This window comes from Chelon labrosus, assembly GCF_963514085.1.
Source record: "Chelon labrosus genome assembly, chromosome: 12".
NCBI lineage: Eukaryota > Metazoa > Chordata > Actinopteri > Mugiliformes > Mugilidae > Chelon > Chelon labrosus.
Window position 1 is genome coordinate 18,708,373 of NC_140345.1, and position 21,564 is coordinate 18,729,936.

General features: G+C 44.8%; 2 protein-coding genes across 3 annotated transcripts in view; one reads left to right on the forward strand and one right to left on the reverse strand.

Moving 5' to 3' along the window:
* Positions 1 to 1,382: 1,382 nt before the first annotated feature.
* Positions 1,383 to 14,059, forward strand: ctnnb1 (catenin (cadherin-associated protein), beta 1). 2 transcript variants are annotated; one of them, XM_084556267.1, is made up of 17 exons: positions 1,383 to 1,559; positions 7,546 to 7,596; positions 7,944 to 8,168; positions 8,260 to 8,513; positions 8,600 to 8,838; positions 9,050 to 9,251; positions 9,375 to 9,519; positions 9,662 to 9,783; positions 9,909 to 10,043; positions 10,187 to 10,390; positions 10,572 to 10,730; positions 10,870 to 10,989; positions 11,449 to 11,599; positions 11,846 to 11,967; positions 12,090 to 12,150; positions 12,726 to 12,976; positions 13,256 to 14,059. In XM_084556267.1, the coding sequence occupies exons 2-16, from the start codon at positions 7,584 to 7,586 to the stop codon at positions 12,938 to 12,940; spliced, it is 2,367 nt and encodes a 788-aa protein (XP_084412393.1). In that variant the 5' UTR covers positions 1,383 to 1,559; positions 7,546 to 7,583; the 3' UTR covers positions 12,941 to 12,976; positions 13,256 to 14,059. The 2 variants fall into 2 exon arrangements, with proteins under 2 accessions (XP_084412393.1, XP_084412394.1); XM_084556268.1 differs by having other exon boundaries at positions 1,384 to 1,559; positions 9,662 to 9,765.
* Positions 14,060 to 15,933: 1,874 nt separating this feature from the next.
* The window catches only part of ulk4 (unc-51 like kinase 4), a gene marked incomplete at its 5' end in the record, with an annotated part of 64,958 nt that continues 59,327 nt past the window's right edge, over positions 15,934 to 21,564 (reverse strand). Inside the window, 2 exons of the mRNA XM_084557517.1 lie at positions 15,934 to 16,087; positions 19,644 to 19,732. Coding sequence (XP_084413643.1) covers positions 16,027 to 16,087; positions 19,644 to 19,732 — 150 coding nt within the window. The 3' untranslated portion in view covers positions 15,934 to 16,026. The remainder of the gene's footprint in view (positions 16,088 to 19,643; positions 19,733 to 21,564) is intronic.

Genomic DNA, 21,564 nt, shown 5'->3' on the forward strand with positions numbered 1-21,564 from the left:
ACACTGTAAATAAAGGTTAATGAAACAGCCTGTAGGCAGACGACAAGAGAGGATTTTACCTTTGTACGCTTGTGACATTGCCACCTGCAGAATGAAGGGGTAGTGTAAAGTATAATATTTGCTTTACACCTTTTAAAGAACAGAGATTAAGGGACCAAACACTGACTAGAGGACCTGTAATGCATATTTAAACTTTTTATGCAGCCTATCAACCAACTTGCTTATTATTGAGCCAAATAGAAAGTCGTCTGAAAATTAACAGCCACAACTCTGTGATCTCAGAATAAAGGGGAGATCACACTCTTCACTTAAAGGACCTCGGCGAAGCCCATAGATCTCTATTAATTTTAATGACGGAATCTGCTTTCTAACGGAGTCACGAAATATGATTAATCTAAGTCTATAATATTTTGAAGAGGTAAGCCCGCTAGCAATCCCCGCGTTGTTTCAATTCAAGTCTAAATACAAAGAATTCTCTAAATTCTGACTATCCGTCACTGAAGTTATGAAAAGGATGTTAATGAATCACTGTGCATATTTCTCTGGCATGTGCGACTCATGCAACTCATCATAAACTCTCCAGGAAGCACTGACAGTCACTGACTCACTTGTTGAGCATTCTTGCAGACCACAAATAAGCCTGCTAAGTGCTTGAACCTGCAGAGTGACTTCAGATGTATTGTCTGTACGCATAATTATGTTACAGTTTTGTTATGAATGTCCACAACTGGCAGATAAACTAATTTTATAATCTTTAAGGTACAATAACAGTTAGAATGTTTATTATTTTAGTTTGTTTACGACAATTTGACCCTTGACATCTGCCAGATTTTTGAGAAGCATACAAATGTCAAGTTGCTCAAACAAAACCCAGATTTTGTAGCTTTCCCCTACAGTGTTTATGGCAAACAGGTAACTTGTTTTAATACCTGTTTGTTCATTCTGTTTGGGGCATGGGGAGTACTGGTGAAAACGTGATTCTTTAAACATTAAAAGTGTGTGTGTTTCTTTTTGTAAATAGGTAGAGATGTTATTCTGCATATATAAAGTAAATCATTTTTTTTTCCACAGTACAAGTGGTTTAACTCTAGGAAAGGAATCGGATTTCCCTTTCCTAGTTGGCCGGAACTTCATTCAATTGTGTATTCATACACATGCAGTAGACCTTTATTTCGGTTTACTTTTCCATCCTAAACCGCGTATTATTAACCAATATGGCGTATTATCATTGTTGTGGGTAAATATAATATAAAACCCTTAACAGTGTCACGATTTAAATGTGGCATGCGATTTCAGTTTCTATTTTATCCGGGAGCTCGGCAGGATATGCCACCGCTGGAGTTGTTCTTCGGTCTATATAAAGGCGCCGCCATCTTACATTATCCAGTCTCTGCTGTTCCGGCCAAGTAGTCATCGACTGCCTGTGGAGGGAGTGGACGAGGACTCCCCGCTGACGCTCGCCTTTACATTTTCCTCCAGTTCTTTTTTTTTTCTCCCCCATTTCTGAGTCGTTTTTACTCTCCGGGACGCGAGTGGACGGACTTGCAGTGTTGACAAGGGTAGGCATCAATTTTTCAAACTATGGCCCCACTCAGTTTCTCGCTCTTGTCTTGTCCGGCTCTCTGTGAATGCCAGCAGGATTGGAGACGGTTGTTGTGTGCGGGCCGGCCGGGGGATGCTGCTGCTGCTGCTGCCGCCGCCGCTGCCGCAGCTAGCGAGCGAGCCAGCCGCTTTTTCACAGCAGATATTTGGGATATTCCAACCGCCGCCGCCTAATGGGAACATACCTATTTTACCGACTATTCTCACTGACCTCAAATTGTTTGGGTAATATAGACAACTGATTACAAACGCTATAGACGCACGGGATGGATTTTATCGCCTCCGGTTTAATTCGGAAACCTTCCGCGGGATTTGGGAGTGAAGCCTGATGTTGTGTCCTGCTTGTTTGAGTAGTTACCGTTAGCAGACGTTAGGCTAACTATTAGCACACTAACGCTGCTGGCTACATTCCACCGTTCTGACTCAACGGCTGTGCGACTTTAGTTTCGCCGTTTGCTCGTCTGTTTTTACAGCTGTTTTGGTTTAACACACTCTCGGGGGGTAAAATTTTTTATTTATTTATTTTTTTTAAAAAAAGAAAAGGAATAAACGGTGACATTGCACTGTGAGCACGCGTGCAGCTTAAAGTATTATGTTAAGACTGAGTCAAAGTTAACAAAGTGGTGTTAACGGTTGAAGTTTAGCTGGAACTTTTTAAGCCTGTAAAAAGTCAGAAAGCGGCTCTTTGCTGACAGAATAGCTCCAAACTTGTATTAATTCATGTGTTATATTGAATTTTTTTTTGTTTTTTTTTTTTGGTCGTAGGCCTGTGAGGGTTTGTTTTCCACTCGTCCTTTTAAACAAAGACCGACAAATTCCTGCCAGCCGCTGTGCTTTGGGAGGAAGACGAGGAGGAGCCAGAGTGTGAAATTTGAGTCGGTGGTGTTGAGGCAGGAAAGTCAGGGGGCAGCTGTAGAGAAGAGTGTGTGTGTGGGGGGGCAGCAGCGTGCTTATTGTTTGTGTAGCTGGGCGTTTTTTTTATTATTATTAAATCTTAAATGAAGCAGGCCTATTTACTTTTCCCGCTTGCTACCTTTATACAGACTGAGGTGTGTCGGTTTTTACTGCTGCTGGAGAGGAGCAGGCGGGGGAAAAGTTGGGATACGTCGCTGCTTCCGATTCAAAAATTTTTTTTTTTTTTTTTTTTTTTTTTTTTTTTATAAAAAACGCTTTGCTACGGCTTTCATCGAGGAAGCTGTTGGTTCAACAAACACAGGACGCATTTTCAAGATATGCGTGCAAAGCCATTAATTGCGTTTTTGCTTTCATCGGAAAAGCAGATGTAGAGATTACGCTGCGGCTGAGATGTTTTCATCCAGCGGCTCCACATTTATTTAGTCACGGAAGATGTGCAGCCGGACTGGTTTTTTTTTAAATGATGGCGTGCGAGCAATGCGGACTTTTTAAAAAAAAAATTTTTTTACTTACTTTTAATAATATCTAGAGTGTCTGTATTGCCTTTGCTTTATGCTTTAGAGAAGCATTTTTTTGTTTGTTTGTTTGGGATTTTTCTTGCGGTCCTTCCACTACACAGCGCAACAAAAAATCTGATAAGCTCTCGTCAGCAAAAATTTTTCTTTTTGACGATGCATTTCAAAAAAATTAAGACGGAAACGTGGGTGTGCTAGATACGAGGCCGTCTCTGGCACGTTTTTGAGGTAATTCACTTGCAAGAAGACTGCTACCAAGAATTGGTATTGCCATTGCCTTATGTAGTCTTTCCGTTTCAAGTGACCCACATTTTTGTCCGTGTTCAAGTGGAAATTAGACTGCAGCTTAAGTCAGAGGCAGACTTTTTAAGCTTAAATTACATTTTCCAGAAACATATTTGTGTGAAACCCATGATTTAATAAATTATACGTCACTTTTGTATGAGACCAAGAAACTGTCACGTGTGTAAGCTTACATCTTTTTAATGTGGCTTTGTAAACGCACCAATTTCCATTTAAAATTCTGAATTATTGAACAAAACAGTGGGAAAGTCACCTTCACGAAGGAAGTCCCATGGACGCTTTTTCCTGTTTCTCCACAGGCATCCCATCATTGTGCAGCAGACACACAGAATAAAGCCCCGCAGCGGCTGCAGGCACTGGGCTCATTGTGTTGTTGGCAGCCAGCAGTGAGTTGCTGCTGACCCTGCACATTACACAGCTAAGCCCGTGGCAGCTCCTCTCTCTCAGCTTGTGCCAGTAACACGGCTTGTTTGGGTCATTTGCTCGTATGGATATATTGAACTCTCCATGTGTTTTTTTCCACCTGAGAGGAAATGGGCCGTGCGGGAGTTTAGGTGGATTTGTAGTCCTGTCCTCGATAGATGCATTTTACCCAGACACTGTGTATTTCCTTTTACGAAGTAGTTGAATATCAGCTGGGTTAATGCCACAGTTACTTTCCTCTTAACCCTAAATCATTTTGTGGCAGCCTGACTCAAATTTGCTGATAGGATTGACTCCAACTAGAAATAGATGTAAAATACTGGTTAAGTTTTCACAGATTATGAAGAAAAAGTCAGTATTCACAAGGTAGTGATGTAGTCTATCGTGTGCAACTTGTTTATGGTTGTGTTTTTGGTCATGGTCATTGTCCATCATCTTGCTTAGTGCCTATACTCCTCATTGAAATGCTCTCTGCAGGATGAGCTACATGTGGGTAAACCTAGCTGGTATAAAGATCAAGTTTCTCTTTAACATATTAATTAGCAGTATTCATGCTTACTGTCAAAATTCAGCCGTGCTCCATCCAGTCGTTTCTGAAAGCTTTCAGTATTCTCAGTGCTGTACCTGGAGCCAGCCTAATGTGTGGCGTTACTACCCCTATCAGCTCTATGAGGCAGCAGTGACACCAAACATCCATCCAAAAAGTTTGCACCATAGTCTATACCAACTTTCTCTTTTTGATCGTTTTTGTCTTTCTGCTGCGTGACATCAGGACAGTGTCACGGACGGGACGCTATTCCCAGCTGTACCCGGTCTTGTTGCTGGAGCGGCATGCCCTGTTATTTGAGTGACCGTGGACAGCAGTGCTGTGGTTAAACTTAACTTCAGAGGGCGGTTCATTTGTGTGTGCACGTTGCCTCGCCAGCTACGTTCAGATCTGTGCGATACCTGCTTGATGGACTTAATCTAACACATTAAGCCCCCCCCTTTTTTTTAATCTTCAGCTCCCTTTGGGTGTATATACTGTACATATTGCACAAGACAGCCATCTGACTCTGGTGGCTGGTGTGTCACTCGTTACTCATCTGGTTTCAATTATAAGCCTTTTAACTGGACCAGGCACAACCCTGCATATTGTATTACACATCTGGCTTCAAAGCAACCGTTCGTTTCAGATTTTTGTGGCTGGGCTTCTTGCTTGATGTCTAGGAAAGCGTACTGTAATGAGTTTGTGTGTGTGTGTGTTAAAGTTCAGAGTCTGACTTTAGGGTAAGGCTGCCATTTGTGCGTCTCAGTTGGAGGCCAGATTCTGCTTGTTTGCCCATCAAAAAAAAAAAAAAAAAAAAGTTTCCAAAGCCAGATGTCATGAACTCCTTTTCCACCAGTTGTGAATCATAAACGGTTCTACTGTGCGCTTTGATTGTACGTTTGATTCGTACGCAGGCTCGTACGGGACATGTGGCTCCCATTAGGCCCGCGCTGGGTTACACAAGGGCAGGCCTGCGAGGCTGGAAGGATGGCGTGTGAACGGCGAGTTTGAGTTGGTGCCTTTGTGGTCGGGAGCAGCAGTTCTTGGAGCCTGACTCAAGATTGTTTTTTAATGACACAGCTGAGTGAAGGTGGCGTGGGCGTGTGTGAGAGAGGGGGGGGGGAGGGGGGGAAGTAATTCAGAGGAGTAGTTTAGCTGTCCTTGGGTGTATTTGCATTTAACTCCTACACGTTCACAGGCGTTCGCGCACGTTTACTTCTCTTTATTATTTTAGTTTCAATCTACATTAAGGAGCTTTTTGGACACTGGTTCCTCCCAGGCCAAAGTCTCTAATGGTATTTGTCTTCTTTCTGGACACTGAAACAAATATCACACCAAACAATCTTCTTGAATCAAATCTTATAAACTCTGGTGCGTCTTCTTGTTGCATCCACTGAGATTTTGTTTTGTAAAATGGTTTAATCTAGACAAAACCTCGTATCACAAGACTTTATTAACATTAACCTCCAGCAGGACCCTGTAATTCTTCTCTTTTACTACTTAGTTCAGGAGTGAAAGTCCCCCCCCCCCTCTTTGACCCAGTTGTATTATTGCGTTGTGTCATTCATATACTACAGGCACTAAATTCTAGCCTGACGTAGCCATACTCACTTCTAGTCAGAGTGTGAGTCTGATACCGCTCCATAGGTATCAGGAAACTCAATTGGATAGACCTGTAACCAATCAGAGCAACGGAGTGTGCGACGCATGTTAATTGTGTCCCATCTTCTTAGCGACCATCGGAAGCCAGCCGATAAATTAAACTTTTGCCGAATCCCGTAGGAAGGACGGCAAAAACATCTTTCCGATTAACAAATGCCTCGATCGCATTCATCTGTTCCTCTTTTAAAATTAATGCGCTGTCGATATATCTTCTAGAGCAGACTCGATGGCAGAATCTACACATCTCCAGCGGCAGCCATCTTTGTTGTAGACAAATTCAACCCAAGCGCTCTTTGGTGACGTGGTTGATTACGTTTACTGTTCATCTGTCCATCATCGTATAAAGCCCGCCCTGAGAATCTGATTGGTCCGAACAGCTCCTGTTCGAGCATAGTTGCGCCTCAACGGAGCGACGCCAGACCGAACTTCCAGACCAAAAAAATGTTGTGGGCGGGACGAAGTTCGGCTGGCACCCAGGCTAACTAAATTCACCACGCGTCTGTGAATGAATGACACCGAGATATCAAATATTAATGTCTCTCTCGGTCAGTTTCTCTCAGCCCCAACATTAGGGCCTTGTATAGACTTATACCTACATTGCTGCTGTACACACGTCGAAGCAAAAAAGTTGCTTTTCAGAATTTTATATATATCTGCGGTGCTGAATATTATTGTTTGTAGGTGGAGTGAGAGTTGTAGCTTTGGTTGTAACTGGCTGACGTGCTGTGTTATTAGTTACCTCTGCTCTTGGGTCTGCATCGGTTTGTAGTTTTTGTCTCGTTGTGTTAATTTCCTTCAGTCCGTATGTTTTGTGATTGAACGGGATTTGGTTTCCACGTTCCTTCTGAATTCGTCTCAGGAGAACCACAGATGTTCTCTCGAAAGGCTCGGCCTAAAGGATTCCTGACTCCGTGGACACACAGGCTCCATTTCAGCCTCATTTTAGTTTGAGATTTTTTTTTTTTTTTTGTGTGTAGGCGTTTTTCCCCCCCATTTTTTCCATTTTTATGCATTACTGTCATAACATTTATCTTTGAGTATGAATAGAAAATACCTCTTGCTTTCAATTTGCCTTGTTTTTTCCCCTGAATTAATCCCCCTTTTGCTCGCTCTGCCTCTCTCCTGCCATTGCCAGTGTTTACTTTCCTGCAGAGTGTGGTTTCAGCTTCAAAGCCAGTGCAGGAATGCCTGTGCCCTCCTCCCCTCCCTCCCTCCCCCTCTTTTCTCTCCACCCAGTGCTCCACTTCCCCTGTCCTTTCTCACCTAAATAGTTGGTAGCTGCTACACTTAATGGTGGCTTTGTGTGTGTGTGTGTGTGAGTTGCTGCTGTTTTTGGTCTGGTTTTAAACAGGAAAGACGAAACCCAAGCAAGGAAGGAAGGAAGGAGGCAGGAAAGGAAAGAAAGGCAGTGGGAAGTCACTTGTCTGGGCTGTCGTGAAACCAACACGGCCATTAATTGCAGTCTTTTTCTGCTTTTCTCTCTGCCGATCTTCTTGTCTGTGTCGCTGGGTTGACTGGCTGTGAAAGGGGACAAAAGGTGAAGTGCTGCTCAGGCAGTTGGACTGATTTTGACATTTTTTTTTTTTTCTGTTTCAGATCAGGAAGCTGTGTCGGCCGAGGTTTGAGAAAGGAACATGGCTTCCCAGGGTGAGTGAGCTTCACCTTCATGCCTCCCACGTTTTCTTGGAGCAGATCCATGTTCTCATTAGCACACAGTAAATTAGTTATTGATTTCAACATGTAAAATAAAACCTGAGAGTCTTCTACTCGTTAATCACGCTTCACTGAACTATAAAAACATCAGAAAATAACGAGATACGAAGCAGGGCACGGATCTGGTCATTGTAGTGGCTGTATAACAGAGTTTAAAAGGATTTTATCCTAATAAAGAATGGAAATTAACTCTATACAGTGTTTGAAAATAACTTTTTAGAATAAGCTTCTTCTAAGTTAGTAGTTTTGGTCTTTTTTTAATGTGTATTTTCTCTTTCCAGCTGATCTGATGGAACTAGACATGGCCATGGAGCCAGACCGTAAGGCTGCAGTCAGTCACTGGCAGCAACAGTCCTACCTAGATTCAGGCATCCACTCAGGGGCCACCACAACTGCTCCCTCTCTCAGTGGAAAGGGCAACCCAGAGGAAGATGACGTCGACAACCAGGTTATGTACGAGTGGGAGCAAGGCTTCAATCAGAACTTTGCCCAGGATCAAGTACAAGGTAGGTTGTAGCCCCGATTGTTGGGTCTTTACACTTTTTACATGAAGTCTTACTGGCTGATGTAACAAAGCTGTTCCTCTGTCTGTTCTAGACTTAGATGGACAGTATGCCATGACCCGGGCCCAGCGGGTACGTGCCGCAATGTTCCCCGAGACTCTTGAGGAAGGCATGCAGATCCCCTCTACACAGTATGATACAGCGAACCCCACCAACGTCCAGAGGCTGGCGGAGCCCTCGCAAATGCTCAAACATGCTGTGGTCAATCTGATCAACTATCAAGATGACGCCGAGCTGGCAACCAGAGCCATACCAGAACTCACAAAACTACTCAATGACGAGGACCAGGTAATTTATCTTTCAAGTCGTATTGTCCCTTTGCCCCCACACCTCCTACTATTATTCAGTAACATTTGTGTCGGGGGCTCCTCCAGGTCGTAGTAAACAAGGCAGCAGTGATGGTCCACCAGCTGTCAAAGAAAGAGGCTTCTCGCCACGCCATCATGCGCTCCCCTCAGATGGTGTCTGCCATTGTCAGGACCATGCAGAACACAAATGACGTGGAGACGGCTCGCTGCACCGCTGGGACACTGCACAATCTTTCCCATCATAGAGAGGGACTGCTGGCTATCTTCAAGTCAGGAGGAATCCCGGCTCTTGTTAAAATGCTCGGGTACGTAGGCGGTTGGAGGAACACCACGTTTATTTGTGATACTGTACCGTTCACTTGTGCTGCATGGCAGGAAGTACGACTGTATAGTGGCTTCAATACGGACGTGGAAATCATCTCACCACTCTGTCACAGTTTCTGAATGGGAACAAATAGGGTTTTAGTCAAGACAAACAAAAAGGTCAGTCATCTAATAATCCGGTTTCTTCTGCAGTTCCCCTGTGGACTCTGTCCTCTTCTACGCCATCACCACCCTCCACAACCTCCTCCTGCACCAGGAAGGAGCCAAGATGGCTGTTCGTTTAGCTGGCGGTCTTCAGAAGATGGTGGCTCTGCTCAGCAAAACCAACGTCAAGTTCCTGGCCATCACCACTGACTGTCTTCAGATTCTGGCCTATGGAAACCAGGAGAGCAAGGTGGGTGCTACACAGAAGGAGTCTTCTAGTCACAAGAAATACTGTATGATAACTGATAACTCTGTTCACGTCAACAACTTTAAAGCAAACACCTAACTTTGTGTGTGTTTTCTCTTTGTGTAGTTGATCATCCTGGCCAGCGGTGGCCCCCAGGCACTGGTCAACATCATGAGGACTTACACCTACGAGAAGCTGCTGTGGACCACAAGCCGTGTTCTCAAAGTTCTGTCGGTGTGCTCCAGTAACAAGCCTGCCATTGTAGAAGCCGGTATGTTTCTTTGTACATGTTTTTTATTTTGTTGACATCCATTACTGCTTAAATAGCTGTAATCTGATATGAAATGTGTCTTCAGATTTGTCATGCGGCACATGTGTAAACGCTTTCTTTCCACGTTTGTCCTTCTGTTCAGGAGGCATGCAGGCTCTGGGACTCCATCTGACAGACCCCAGCCAGAGACTGGTCCAGAACTGTCTCTGGACTCTCAGGAACTTATCAGATGCTGCCACCAAACAGGTGATGAGTCTATTCGTGGTCAGTGAAAGGCTTTGCTCAGCAGATACAGAAGCACATTTTTGAAATTCATCTTTGTACCTAGTATTCATCAGCATCTGAATTCTGCAGCAATTAATTCTCATTTTCGTGCATTTGCTCCCCAGGAGGGAATGGAGGGTCTGTTAGGGACCCTGGTGCAGCTGCTCGGCAGTGACGACATCAATGTGGTGACGTGCGCTGCTGGCATCCTGTCTAACCTGACCTGCAACAACTACAAGAACAAAATGATGGTCTGCCAGGTGAGTACAAATCTGCTCTACGATCAGTGTTTGCCACTGTTTATATACGCCTGTCTGTACTTTAGTTCAGTTTTTTTAATCCGATATATTTTCCTAGCATCTCTGACGCATCCATTTCTCTGTCGCTACCGTTTCCTCTCCAGGTTGGAGGCATTGAGGCGTTGGTGCGCACAGTGCTTCGGGCTGGAGACAGAGAAGACATCACAGAGCCAGCCATCTGTGCCCTGCGTCACCTTACATCTCGACACCAAGACGCCGAGATGGCACAGAACGCTGTCAGACTGCACTACGGCCTGCCCGTGGTCGTCAAGTTACTGCATCCGCCGTCACACTGGCCACTCATCAAGGTATACACACACATACACACACACGCAGACCTGTCAGCCGTGTGAGCTGCTCTTCATACTGTCATTTAGTGATGCCAGACAAAATGACTCAAACAAATAAAATGCACTGTTTCTAGAAATATTTCAAAGTCTTCTGAGTACAAACGTGGCTATAATTGACGCATAACTGTTCCTTCGTCAGGCTACAGTCGGTCTGATCCGTAACCTGGCTCTATGCCCTGCAAACCACGCCCCTTTGAGGGAGCAGGGCGCCATCCCCAGACTGGTCCAGCTGCTGGTCAGAGCACACCAAGACACACAGAGACGCACCAGCATGGGAGGCACGCAGCAGCAGTTTGTGGTGAGAACAAACACACACACACACACACTTGTCTCTTTTCCAGTGAATTCACAGTGTTGTAATATACATCAGTACTCTTTCCATGGACCGTGTCGTGGCCAACAATGTCTGGCAACTAAACGAGTGATTGTGTTCTTAGGAGGGAGTTCGTATGGAGGAGATTGTGGAGGGCTGCACAGGAGCACTTCACATCCTGGCCAGAGATGTCCACAACAGAATAGTCATCAGAGGTCTCAACACCATTCCACTCTTTGTACAGGTTCGTCTTCAGCTCAGCTTCTTGTGTTGAATGATTACGAGTGACATCTGTTAAATCTTAAGCTGTTTTTCCACACATGAACTTTGAACAACGTCTGGACCAGATTCTCATTTCACGCATGTAGAACACAGGAGAACGCCGGCTCTCACTCACTGGTTGTGCTTGATCTAGTTCATGTGAGTGGTGGAGCACGCAGGAAAGTAGGACATAAAACACCTGACCTGTACAGTACTGCACCCTGTACACCTGCTCTTTGCACACACACACAGACTTTAATACTAGGAAGCTGACAGGGTAAAGTCCAGCTTGAAGACTGAGGTATTTGTGTTCTCATGTAGAGCCCTTCTGGGTGATGTCTTACAAAGTTCAGGGTTCAAGTGAATGTGTGAAAACAAGCTTCAAGTCCCGTTTTCTGCAGCCTGAGAAGGTCTTACTAAGCACTCCTCTGTTTGTGTGCAGCTGTTGTATTCTCCCATTGAGAACATCCAGCGTGTAGCGGCGGGCGTCCTGTGTGAGCTGGCCCAGGATAAAGAGGCTGCTGAGGCCATTGAGGCTGAAGGAGCCACCGCCCCTCTCACAGAGCTCTTGCACAGCCGCAATGAAGGAGTCGGTATGTACACAGAAACACAGATTTACACATAATGGCTTCTTTTAACCGTGCATATGTTCGGAAGAGTGGTCGACACACTGGCGCACAGGGATTCTGTCCTTAGTCCTTCCAGGGACTCTTTAAGATGTAGATAAATAAAATGACATTAATGCTCTACTCATGTAAAACCTGTCATAGATGTAAGTACTTTCCTTAAAGCCCCAAATGTCGTGCTGCTAACCTGTGGACTCTCCCATCTTCTCTCAGCCACATATGCAGCAGCAGTTTTGTTCCGTATGTCAGAGGACAAACCCCAAGACTACAAGAAACGCCTCTCTGTAGAACTCACCAGCTCACTCTTCAGGACAGAACCCATGGCCTGGAACGAGGTACGGTTCAAAACTGTAAAGAAAAAAAAATACTGGTGTATGAAATATGCTGAAGCTTGTGTATCTGTCCGTGGTCGTATTTAAACTGTGGAGTCACTCATTGTCTGTGTTTTTCTCTGCAGACTGGAGACCTGGGTTTGGACATCGGAGCTCAGGGAGAGCCTCTGGGCTACAGACCAGAGGGTAGGTCACCTCCTCACCTTTGTGTGGCTGGCTGGGACGCTGCCAGCTTAAAACAAAAAAAAAAGGCTATGACAAAAAACACTTGAGCAGTTTTCAAGTTGGCAGTCATTCACTCCTTCACTGCCTTTCTGTTCTGGGTCAGTCAGTCCTTGCTGCTAAATTTAATTGATTTAATTCCAGTGGCTGTTAAGACGTACAATGCTGCTGCTTTTAGTTGTGGTCACAGTCACATCTGCTCTACTAGAACCATGGACTGTGTACTGACCGTTAGGCTAGGGGGCAGGTTGGCTACTGATTTTAATTTACATTGCTCTCCACTCCTCCAGCACTAACTGCTTTAATTGGCTCCTAGCACCCAAACCAGGACTTAATGTGCTCAACCTGTACACATCGCTGACGGCTGTAGTTCAACCATGATCCAGTGAGCTGGAGGAGGGGTGGTGTGCTGTGTTGCTGTGCAGTGTTACATTAAATGATCATACTACCGTGTGTCAGCTTGGTTTGTTAACATGCTTCTAACAGCTGCTCTGCTTCCCCCGCCTCTCCATCCACTCCACCCGCTCCATCCTCCCCAGACCCAAGTTACCGTTCCTTCCATTCGGGAGGTTACGGAGGAGACTCGATGGGCATGGAGCCCATGATGGACCACGATCTGGGTGGAGGCCACCACCCTGGCCAGGACTACCCCCCTGTAGAAGGTCTGCCTGACCTGGGACATGCCCAGGAACTGATAGAGGGGCTGCCACCTGGCGACTCAAACCAACTGGCCTGGTTTGATACCGACCTGTAAATACTAAGACCAACATTACACTACACTTTCTACTAGGTAAGATTCACTTCGCTCTCTTACTCTGTAGCCACCTGTTAGATGAAAAGAACTGGAGCCATTTCTAAGACGAGATGTAAAGAGAGAAGTATCCTGAAGGTTTCTGGATGAAACGGGCTGAAGGGGGAGGAGAGTGGATTCTCGCTGTTGCATGTTCAGACTGCTTCTAATTGCAAAGCTGTGTGATGTGGTGTTCTTGATGTTACTTGGCGTTTGATCTGTGTGTGGTCCTCCACGTCCTCCTCCTTTCTTACGCTCCTTTTTCTCTCTTCCTTGCAGCTGTATCATGTGATCTGGATGAACCTGCATCGTGATTCGCCCATATGGAGGAGGCGGGGTTTCAGAAAGTGCCTGAAGATGACTCAACAACAGCAAGCAGAGTTTCCTGTCTATGGGAACTCCATTGGGACAAACTAGATTTTAGTGCGGTTCGGTTGTGGTCCGTCAGCCTGATGGGGGGGCTGGCTTCAAATCCTGACGTGACACAAAGATTTTGATCTCAACGATTGCTTTTCAAAAACCCTTTTATGTATTTTGTTTTTTTCCATTTTTACTTCTTTCAGTTGTTTTACTTTTTTTATTCTGTTTTCCTTAAGTCTGTAATGGTACAAACTGAATCTAGCTTGCTTTTATTTTTTTTCCATTATTCTGAATTATGATACTCATCTCTTGTTTTTGCAGTCCCTTGTATTTTAAGTCTCTGGTAGTGTTGAGTTTTTTAGTGGTAATGCTCCATCCAAGTAAAGAATCTGATCACATTTTAAATGGTGTCCAAACACTAAAGTTAATCAGTTGAATTGTATTCTGATGATCAAGTGTAACATTGTGTAGCTTTTGTATAAAAACATGAATTGGAAGTCATGGTCCAAATATCAAGCTATTTTCTTGCTTTAAAGGGGGACACCGATATGTCTCTGCTGTTCCAAAGGGGGTGTAGCTGACCTAGCTGGGTGGGAGCGTCCGAAAGGACAGGGGTGGAGAAGGGATCTTATTGGTCTGCTGTTACTAAGGAGAGGGGTAGTGAGAGGAGCTGGTTGCTGTAGCCTGCTGTGTTCTGAAACAATAAAATGGACTGTCATTTCACCTGGACGCCTCCACGTCTCATTTCAACCTAATCTGAGGATTCAGTTGGTTACACAAGACAACACTTCAAGGACAAGGGGACACAGTAGAAACAATTGACTCACCCATACTGGCGTACGATGATTGCTGCGAATTAAGAGCAAGTCAAATAAACGAGCGTCGTTTTCTGCATGTGCAACATTTTACAGCCACAGAGCAGCGCAGTACTTCAAACGAACTACATAAATGTCTGTTCGCGAGTAAAACTAGCTCCACATCTTCTGCTAAGACGGCAGAATTGAGACGTCAATGTGTGAATCTGTACAAACGGCTCTGTGCCCTGTAGACAGCAAAAAATAGCCTTAATAAGTCACACAACACACAGGTGTGACTGTCGGTTTTACACATTTAATAACGGCTAGGCACCGAGGAGACAAAACCTGATCGGCCAACTGTGAAAACAAGATCTCGCCTGCAGATTGGCTGGAGGCCCGGTCTGTTCGCTGTCTTTCTCTTACGAAATTGTGTCAAAATGCAGTTGGGCTTGTGTGGACGATATCAGATGAGTGAACAGTGACAGCTGTGTTTGCTGCAGCTTTACTGCGATTAGTCAGATTTGCATGCGAAATTGGAATGTGGAGAATTAAAGCCTGCCAGCGGTGACCGTGTGTGGGTGTCCTGGATGTTGTTGGACGGGGCGGGGGACAGCTGGGGTGGTGAGAGGGCGTTTTCCTCATGACTAAGCACAATGTTCCTAACAAGCCCTCTGCCTCATTCAACTCTCTCTGACCCCCAGTTACCATTTTTACCAACATACTAAGCACATAACTTAGAGAGATGTCTTTGTAGAGAACTACCTTGGTTTTAAACTGTGTTCATGGTAATAAGTTTGTGTCAGGCACATGTGGTGATGGCAGGCGTGATCTAATGAAGTAATATTCTGTCATTAACGCCAACTGGAAGGGTCCAGACGCGCTCTGAGCCCCGTGTGCTGATGCCTGCGACAGTCTAAATGAACATTAAGCTGTAATCCAGTCCAGTCTGATGGATGTTTTGATTGCACTGTCAAATTATATTTGTGTCGCAGCAATATTTATTACTGTCACTGATCCAATTTTCAAAGGACGAGAGTCGTGCAGAGACATGAGTGAAAGATGTGATGGTACACGGTCAGATTCACTCATGTCTCAGGAGCTCTACAGACTTTGTTTTTTATGAAGTCACACAACTAACCAAAACTTCATATATTATATATACACCAATCAGCCATAACATTAAAACCACTGACAGGAGAAGTGAATAACATTGATTATCTTGTGACAACACAATGTTCTGCTGGGAAACTTTTGGACCTGGCATTCATGTGGATGTTACTCAGACATGTACCACCCACCTAGACCAGACCAGACACCCCCACCCCATAGCAGTGACACTCCTTGATGGCAGCAGCCATCCCCAGCAGGATGCAGCCTGACACAGGTACACACACAAAAATGGTTTAGGAACAACTAAAAAAGCATGAACAGCACAAGGTGTTGACCTGGCCTCTAACTTCACTAAATCCCAAACTGATCAAGTATCTGTGGGATGATCCACAGAGGCCCCTCCCCTCAACCCATAGGACCTAAAGGCCCCCACTAACAACATTCTGTTCCCAGATACCACAGGACACCCTCAGAATGTCCATGTCCATTCTCTGATGAGTCACAACCGTTTTGGAGGCACAAGGGAGACCTACACAATATTAGGAAGGTGGTCATAATGTTACGCCTGATCGGGTGTATATACCATTGTTATGTTTATATAAGTCGTGTTTCTGACAATGAACTGAAGAAACTTAACCAATAAGTAATGTCTAAAGACAATTTAATAAATTAAAACAAAGGACATTCCATTACAAAACACAGATTACCGATCATTTAAGTCCAGGTGGTGAAAAAGTTGTTGAACCGTCTTTGGTCGACTGAAGGTGTGAAGATTAAAAGCTTTTAGGATCCAGAGATCTCCTGTAGGACTTCAGCGACCAGTGGAGCCACATCGACGTGACATCTGGGATGGAGAGAAAAACAAACAAACAATACAAACAACATTATTAAATACTCATCTACGCTGTAAATGAAAAAGATGCCGAGGGGCAGGTACCAGTTGTTAAGAACCATGTGAACCTGATTTGGTACAAACTTACGTCTACATATGATATTGTGGTTTGGTGAAAACATCCAGTCTGCTCAGAGCCCTGCAGGCTGTCTGTAATCTACTCCTCTCTCCTCCCTCTCTTATCTCTCTCCTCCTCCCCTCTTCTTTCTCCCAGGTGTCTTTGAGGGCAGTCTGACAGCCAGGCCAGCGGAAGCCCACCAAGCCCCATCTTAGTTAATTAAAACCTCCATAATTAACCTAATTAACACGGCACCCAGAGGCCTTCAAAACCCTTGAAAGTTTGTGGATTTGGAAAAAAAAAAAACAGAAAATGGGTCCGTGAAAGTTTTTCGGACCAACTTACAGCGCGTGGTGACTCATTAAATCCCAAATTGACACTCACGGCCGCACAGAGGACAGCGGAAAATGAAATAATTGGTTTTAGATTACGGTGAATGGCTATAACAGGAGCACATTAGCAGCACACTCGGCTCACACACACAGACGTGTCTGTTGTGTGGAATTGATGTTTTCCAGGATTTGAGATGAAGCCAAAAAAAAAAACCCCCCCCCCCAGAAAAACAAACACCACAGAACTCAGCTGACAAGCGGACTCTGTCTCCGGCCCGAGAAGTCGCCGAGAGCATAACTGAAATACTAAACATAAAAACCAGCAGAAAATGTCAGGTCTTGTTTTTACCCTAAGCTAATTGTTCACTAGCAGTAGCTGCAAATTTAGCGTAAAATCGTCCAGTCTTAAAAACACGAAGGAAACACGTGTCTAAACCTGCCTGCGTCAAACCGCAGAGGAGAGACAAAAGGTGTTGGAGACGTTAAGACACAGACTAGGCAGACTACTATTTTCTTACTGGTATGAAGACCAGCTTTGAGTGTATCAGAGAGTGGCGCGTTACAGATATCGTGTTACTGACGTCTTTGACTGACTGAACTACAGCAGTAAACTCAGGATCAGGTTTTGGGCCTCAAGGCTTTTCTTCAATAACAGGGACCGTGAGTGACACTCCTCTCCTCCCTCCTTTCCTCCCCGACTCCCTCCCTCCACCCTCGGTCAGGCTTGAGGTTTTGAAAAGGCATTCCTCAGGTTGCCATGGCAAAAGCTGAATGACATCATTCGGGTTAGGATCTCAGCCCAGACCTCCCCGCTCCTTCCCACCCTTCTTCCGTCTCCCACCTCGGCCGCAACTCCTCTCATCCTCTCAATTAAAAACCTCTCCTCCCCCCCACCTCCCCCCCTCTCTCCTTCCTGTCCCTTCCTCTCCTCTCATCTCCTGCCCTTTCTCCTAAAACCTCTGCTCCCCTCCTCCTACCGCTGAACCGGTGGGAGGGCGCCAGCCTCAGCCACTTCAAAGGCTGGAGCTGATCTGCGCTTTCATCTGCCGGAGAGGAGAGCGAGGAGACGAAGGAGGGAAGAGGAGAAGTGGGAGAGCGGGGGAAAAAAGTGAAGGGAATAGACGGAGAGAGAGGAGGAGAAATTGGTACAGAGGGTGACAAATGGGGTGAGTGAGGAGAAAAGATGGGGGAGAGGGAGGGGAGAGCAGGAGAGGCCGCTATAGCAGGACAACAATACACCTTTATTATTGATCTGACAGGGTGTGATTGAGAGACAGAGGTTGTGTATAGAAGAGAGTGAACGAGGCTGTTTGTGTGTATTCATCATGTGGCTGTGTGTGTGTGCGTGTGTGTGTGTGTGTGTGTGTGTGTGTGACAGGTCGCTGGTTTCATACATCAAAAGATCAAACGAAGCATGGTCGCTACAGAGACAAAAAACCCTCGGCTCAAAGAGAGAACACACTCGGCCCACATACTCATGAAAGGCAGAGAGAGATACAGGTGTGCACATGGGGACACACACACACACATGCGTTTTATTATTATTGATATTTGCTTTTAGAAATAGAAATACTATTTGTTTTTGTCACTATCTGTGATACTTTATGTAAGGTGGATATAACTATTAGCCTCAGGGGTTCTCAAACTCACATTTCTTAGAAGGAAACGTTACTTTGTACTTTAATAAAAGTGTAGATTATGTTTCCCTTGATATCAGATGTCAGGAGAGCCTCCAAACAAAGATGACGTTTAGTTTTGATCATGTATGTATTATATCCCTCAGCTTTCTACATCTGTCAGACGCACGCATCCTTTCAATTAACAACCAGAAAAAAAAAAAAAAGATCCGGTTTGACACGCGTGATGCACCGACATGTTCAGACGTGTATGACAACAGGAAGATGGGGGGGAAAGGGCTGGATGAGACGAATCCAGAATGATTTGTTACTGGCATCTTTTAAGGTTTGGTCTCAACACCGACAGCGACCTGGACAGACAGTTTATTCACACACGGACTCAAAATATCTAAAAATGCAAAACAGTTTTTTTCCGTAATTCAAACCAGGTGTTGTCTGTGAAGGTGTGAACATAACAAGCAAGTTTCAGGAGGAGTTCCTATTTAAACCTCAGTCTTCCCACCAGTCCATTAGAACTGAAGAAGCTACTCGGATTAGTGGTGAAACATATTCTCAAAAAAACTCTACAAGTCCAGTTGCCTTTTTTGAATCTTTTTTTGGACAAACCAGGAGTTGTTTTCTGTGCGTGAAAGCCTGTCATGGTGGAGGTGTTGGTGTATGATGTTGAGCTTTGTTGCCAAGTGCAAACGCTCCTGTTGGGAGTCTCTCATGACAAACTGGGGACGCATATGAGGGTGGACTGGCGGTGTGAACACGTCCTGGGTCATGTTAAGGACGACCTGCTCAGCAGCACTGCTCTCGCCTCACCTTTTAAAATGTCCTGTCCTTGTAGACGTTAACTAACTAGATAATAAATAAATCTAAACAATAATTAACTAATTCAATTATTCACTGATGTGATCATGTTGAGGTTGCGTTCTTCCTCAGAAATCACCAGTGTCTTTATTTACCTTTATTACCAAAGATTTTTCTGTTATGTTTTCAGACAGCACAGCGATGCATATAGACGTTTTCAGGGTTCTAGTTAAACTATGACCTTTGTGCAAGTCTCTAAAGTAAAGTAACGTCAAGGGGGAGATCAAGTTGAGAGATCAGCTGACCTCCATTGGGTTTTATGAGTGAGACAGGAGAGGGAGATCAGCAGAAGTACTGAGCTGTGATGATGATTTTCCTCTGTAGGGTCTGTGGACAGGGTGACGGAGCTCAGGGAAGAACCACTGCTCCTTTGAGTTGATAAGAACCAGCTAAAGCAGATGACTCCCTAAGGATGTATGCCAAGTGAGTCCACCTGGGAGGACACCACGGGGCAGATTCAGATTTCACTGGAGGGATTATGTATCCCTGAGAAGGCCTGGGGTTCCCCCAGCAAGAGCTGGAAGTAGGGAAGTCGCTCAGGACACCTGGCTCACTTTGCTTAGACTGCTTCTTCCACAGCTGCTAAAGTATATAACACACAAACACGCAACAGCAGAAATGCGCACCTGTTGGAAGTAGTCATGTCCTGTAGCAGACTCATTAGCGCCGCACCTTCAGGACATCCTACCCAATCAGATCTGTCTGTAGTCTGGACCTGAGGAAAGAGAGAAGATAAACAAAATGAGTTAGAAAGACTGAATATACAGCCATAATATGAGATAACACAGCTCTCTATTAGCGACACCAGACTTTTTTTTCTTGTTCTCTTTTGCACATTTTTGGATCAGTTAATCAGAGGAAGAAGTCCTTCGGGTTTAATTGTAGTTCCCCGATAATAAGAAACCAATGATGATAAATTGACACTTTTTAAACATAATTCACACGTTCTTGTTCTTTTCAAAGCACGCCTCTAAAACTCTTCTAATGGAGACTACATTGTAAGAGCCACTGGTCTGTGTCACCACCAAAGGATCGTTCTACAAGCCATCAAGACCAACCGCGGAGTGACATCGCACTCATTTGTCACTTCCATTTCAAAGTCATGATCATGATCAAAGAGCTAATTAGCCAAAAATCCAGATGAATCAACCAACAAACACAATTAAAACACCTTCTCTCTGTTTAATCTGTGTTTGTCATCACATGAGTATTTTTTATTTGACTTCATATCCACAGATCTTCATCTTTATCTTTGTACCAGCTCCTAAATAGAAGTCGCAGTTTTGTTACCGGCCGCATTTATGATTCTGCTGCTGAACATGTACACCACTCTGGATTAGACTGTCAGCTCAGTCCCCCCTCTATCCTTCACCAAATTCCCCACCTACATCATTTGTCTCCTCTCTTTGTCATCGTTTTTTTTATTTTTTTCCTGTCCTGACATGTCTCTCCACGCCAGGATGTCTAGGCTCCTCATCCAGCCAGGAACACCTGGTCCACAGACTTGTGTGTACGTGTGTGTGTGTATGTGTGTGTGTGTGTGTGTGTGTGCTGGACGGTGTTGACAAGGACTGAATTTAAAGTCTGGGTTACAACCTGAATTTGTTATTATCGTAAAAGTTAGTGGTAAAACAAATGTATTACAGTAAATAAAAAACAAAACAAAAAAAAATATATTGCGTACATCTGTTTAAGGGTTGTGTGTGTTGGTGGGCGTTTGTGTGCCTGAGTGGATGTGTGTCCATGTGTTTGGTGAACGTGTTTCCTCTGATCTCCAGTGACATCATCACCTCTGTCTCTGTAGCGACACAGCATGGTTGTTGCTAAGAAACGGAGGTTAGGAGGAGACAAAGACGCTCCCCTCACTCACTCACTTTGCTACCAAACACACACACACACACACACAATCCCACCTTCACTATCAGGGGTAGTGTGCCTGCCAAGCAAACACATACATGCCTACTTATCATCCCTGCTCTCCACCTCGTCTTCACCCTTTGCCTCCCCCCCCTTATCCTCCCCTCTCCCACTCTCTACCTGAAGAACACCCTGACTCAATAATCCTGAACTCAAAGTCATATGAGAGGCACACAGGCAGACGGCAGAGGAAAGACAGACATGTTGCCTCTCAGAAAGACAGCACAGGGCTGTCATAATAGACACCAAGTTCAAACAGGTGACAATGTACCTGACAGCAGAGAAACAGAGGGGAGTACATTTGCCAGAATAGCATATAGATCACGCATGAATATAACCTCACATGATTGTGTGTTTGTGTCAGAGCGAAAGGGACAGGAAGAGAGACACTACTGAGGAGTGTCTATTTAGTTTATGGATAATTTAAACAATAATACGTAACTTTTTATTCCTATTAAGCAGCATTACCTGCTGGACCCAGTCCCTTTCTATCCTGTCTTATTACACTTTTGACTTACGGTGTCATCGTTTGCTCGATAACGTTTCTAGTTGTAATTGTCGGTCATGTGTGGGGAAGATGTCTTCACGAATTCATCCGCCATGAAGTCATGAGTGCGTCCAAGCTGGACG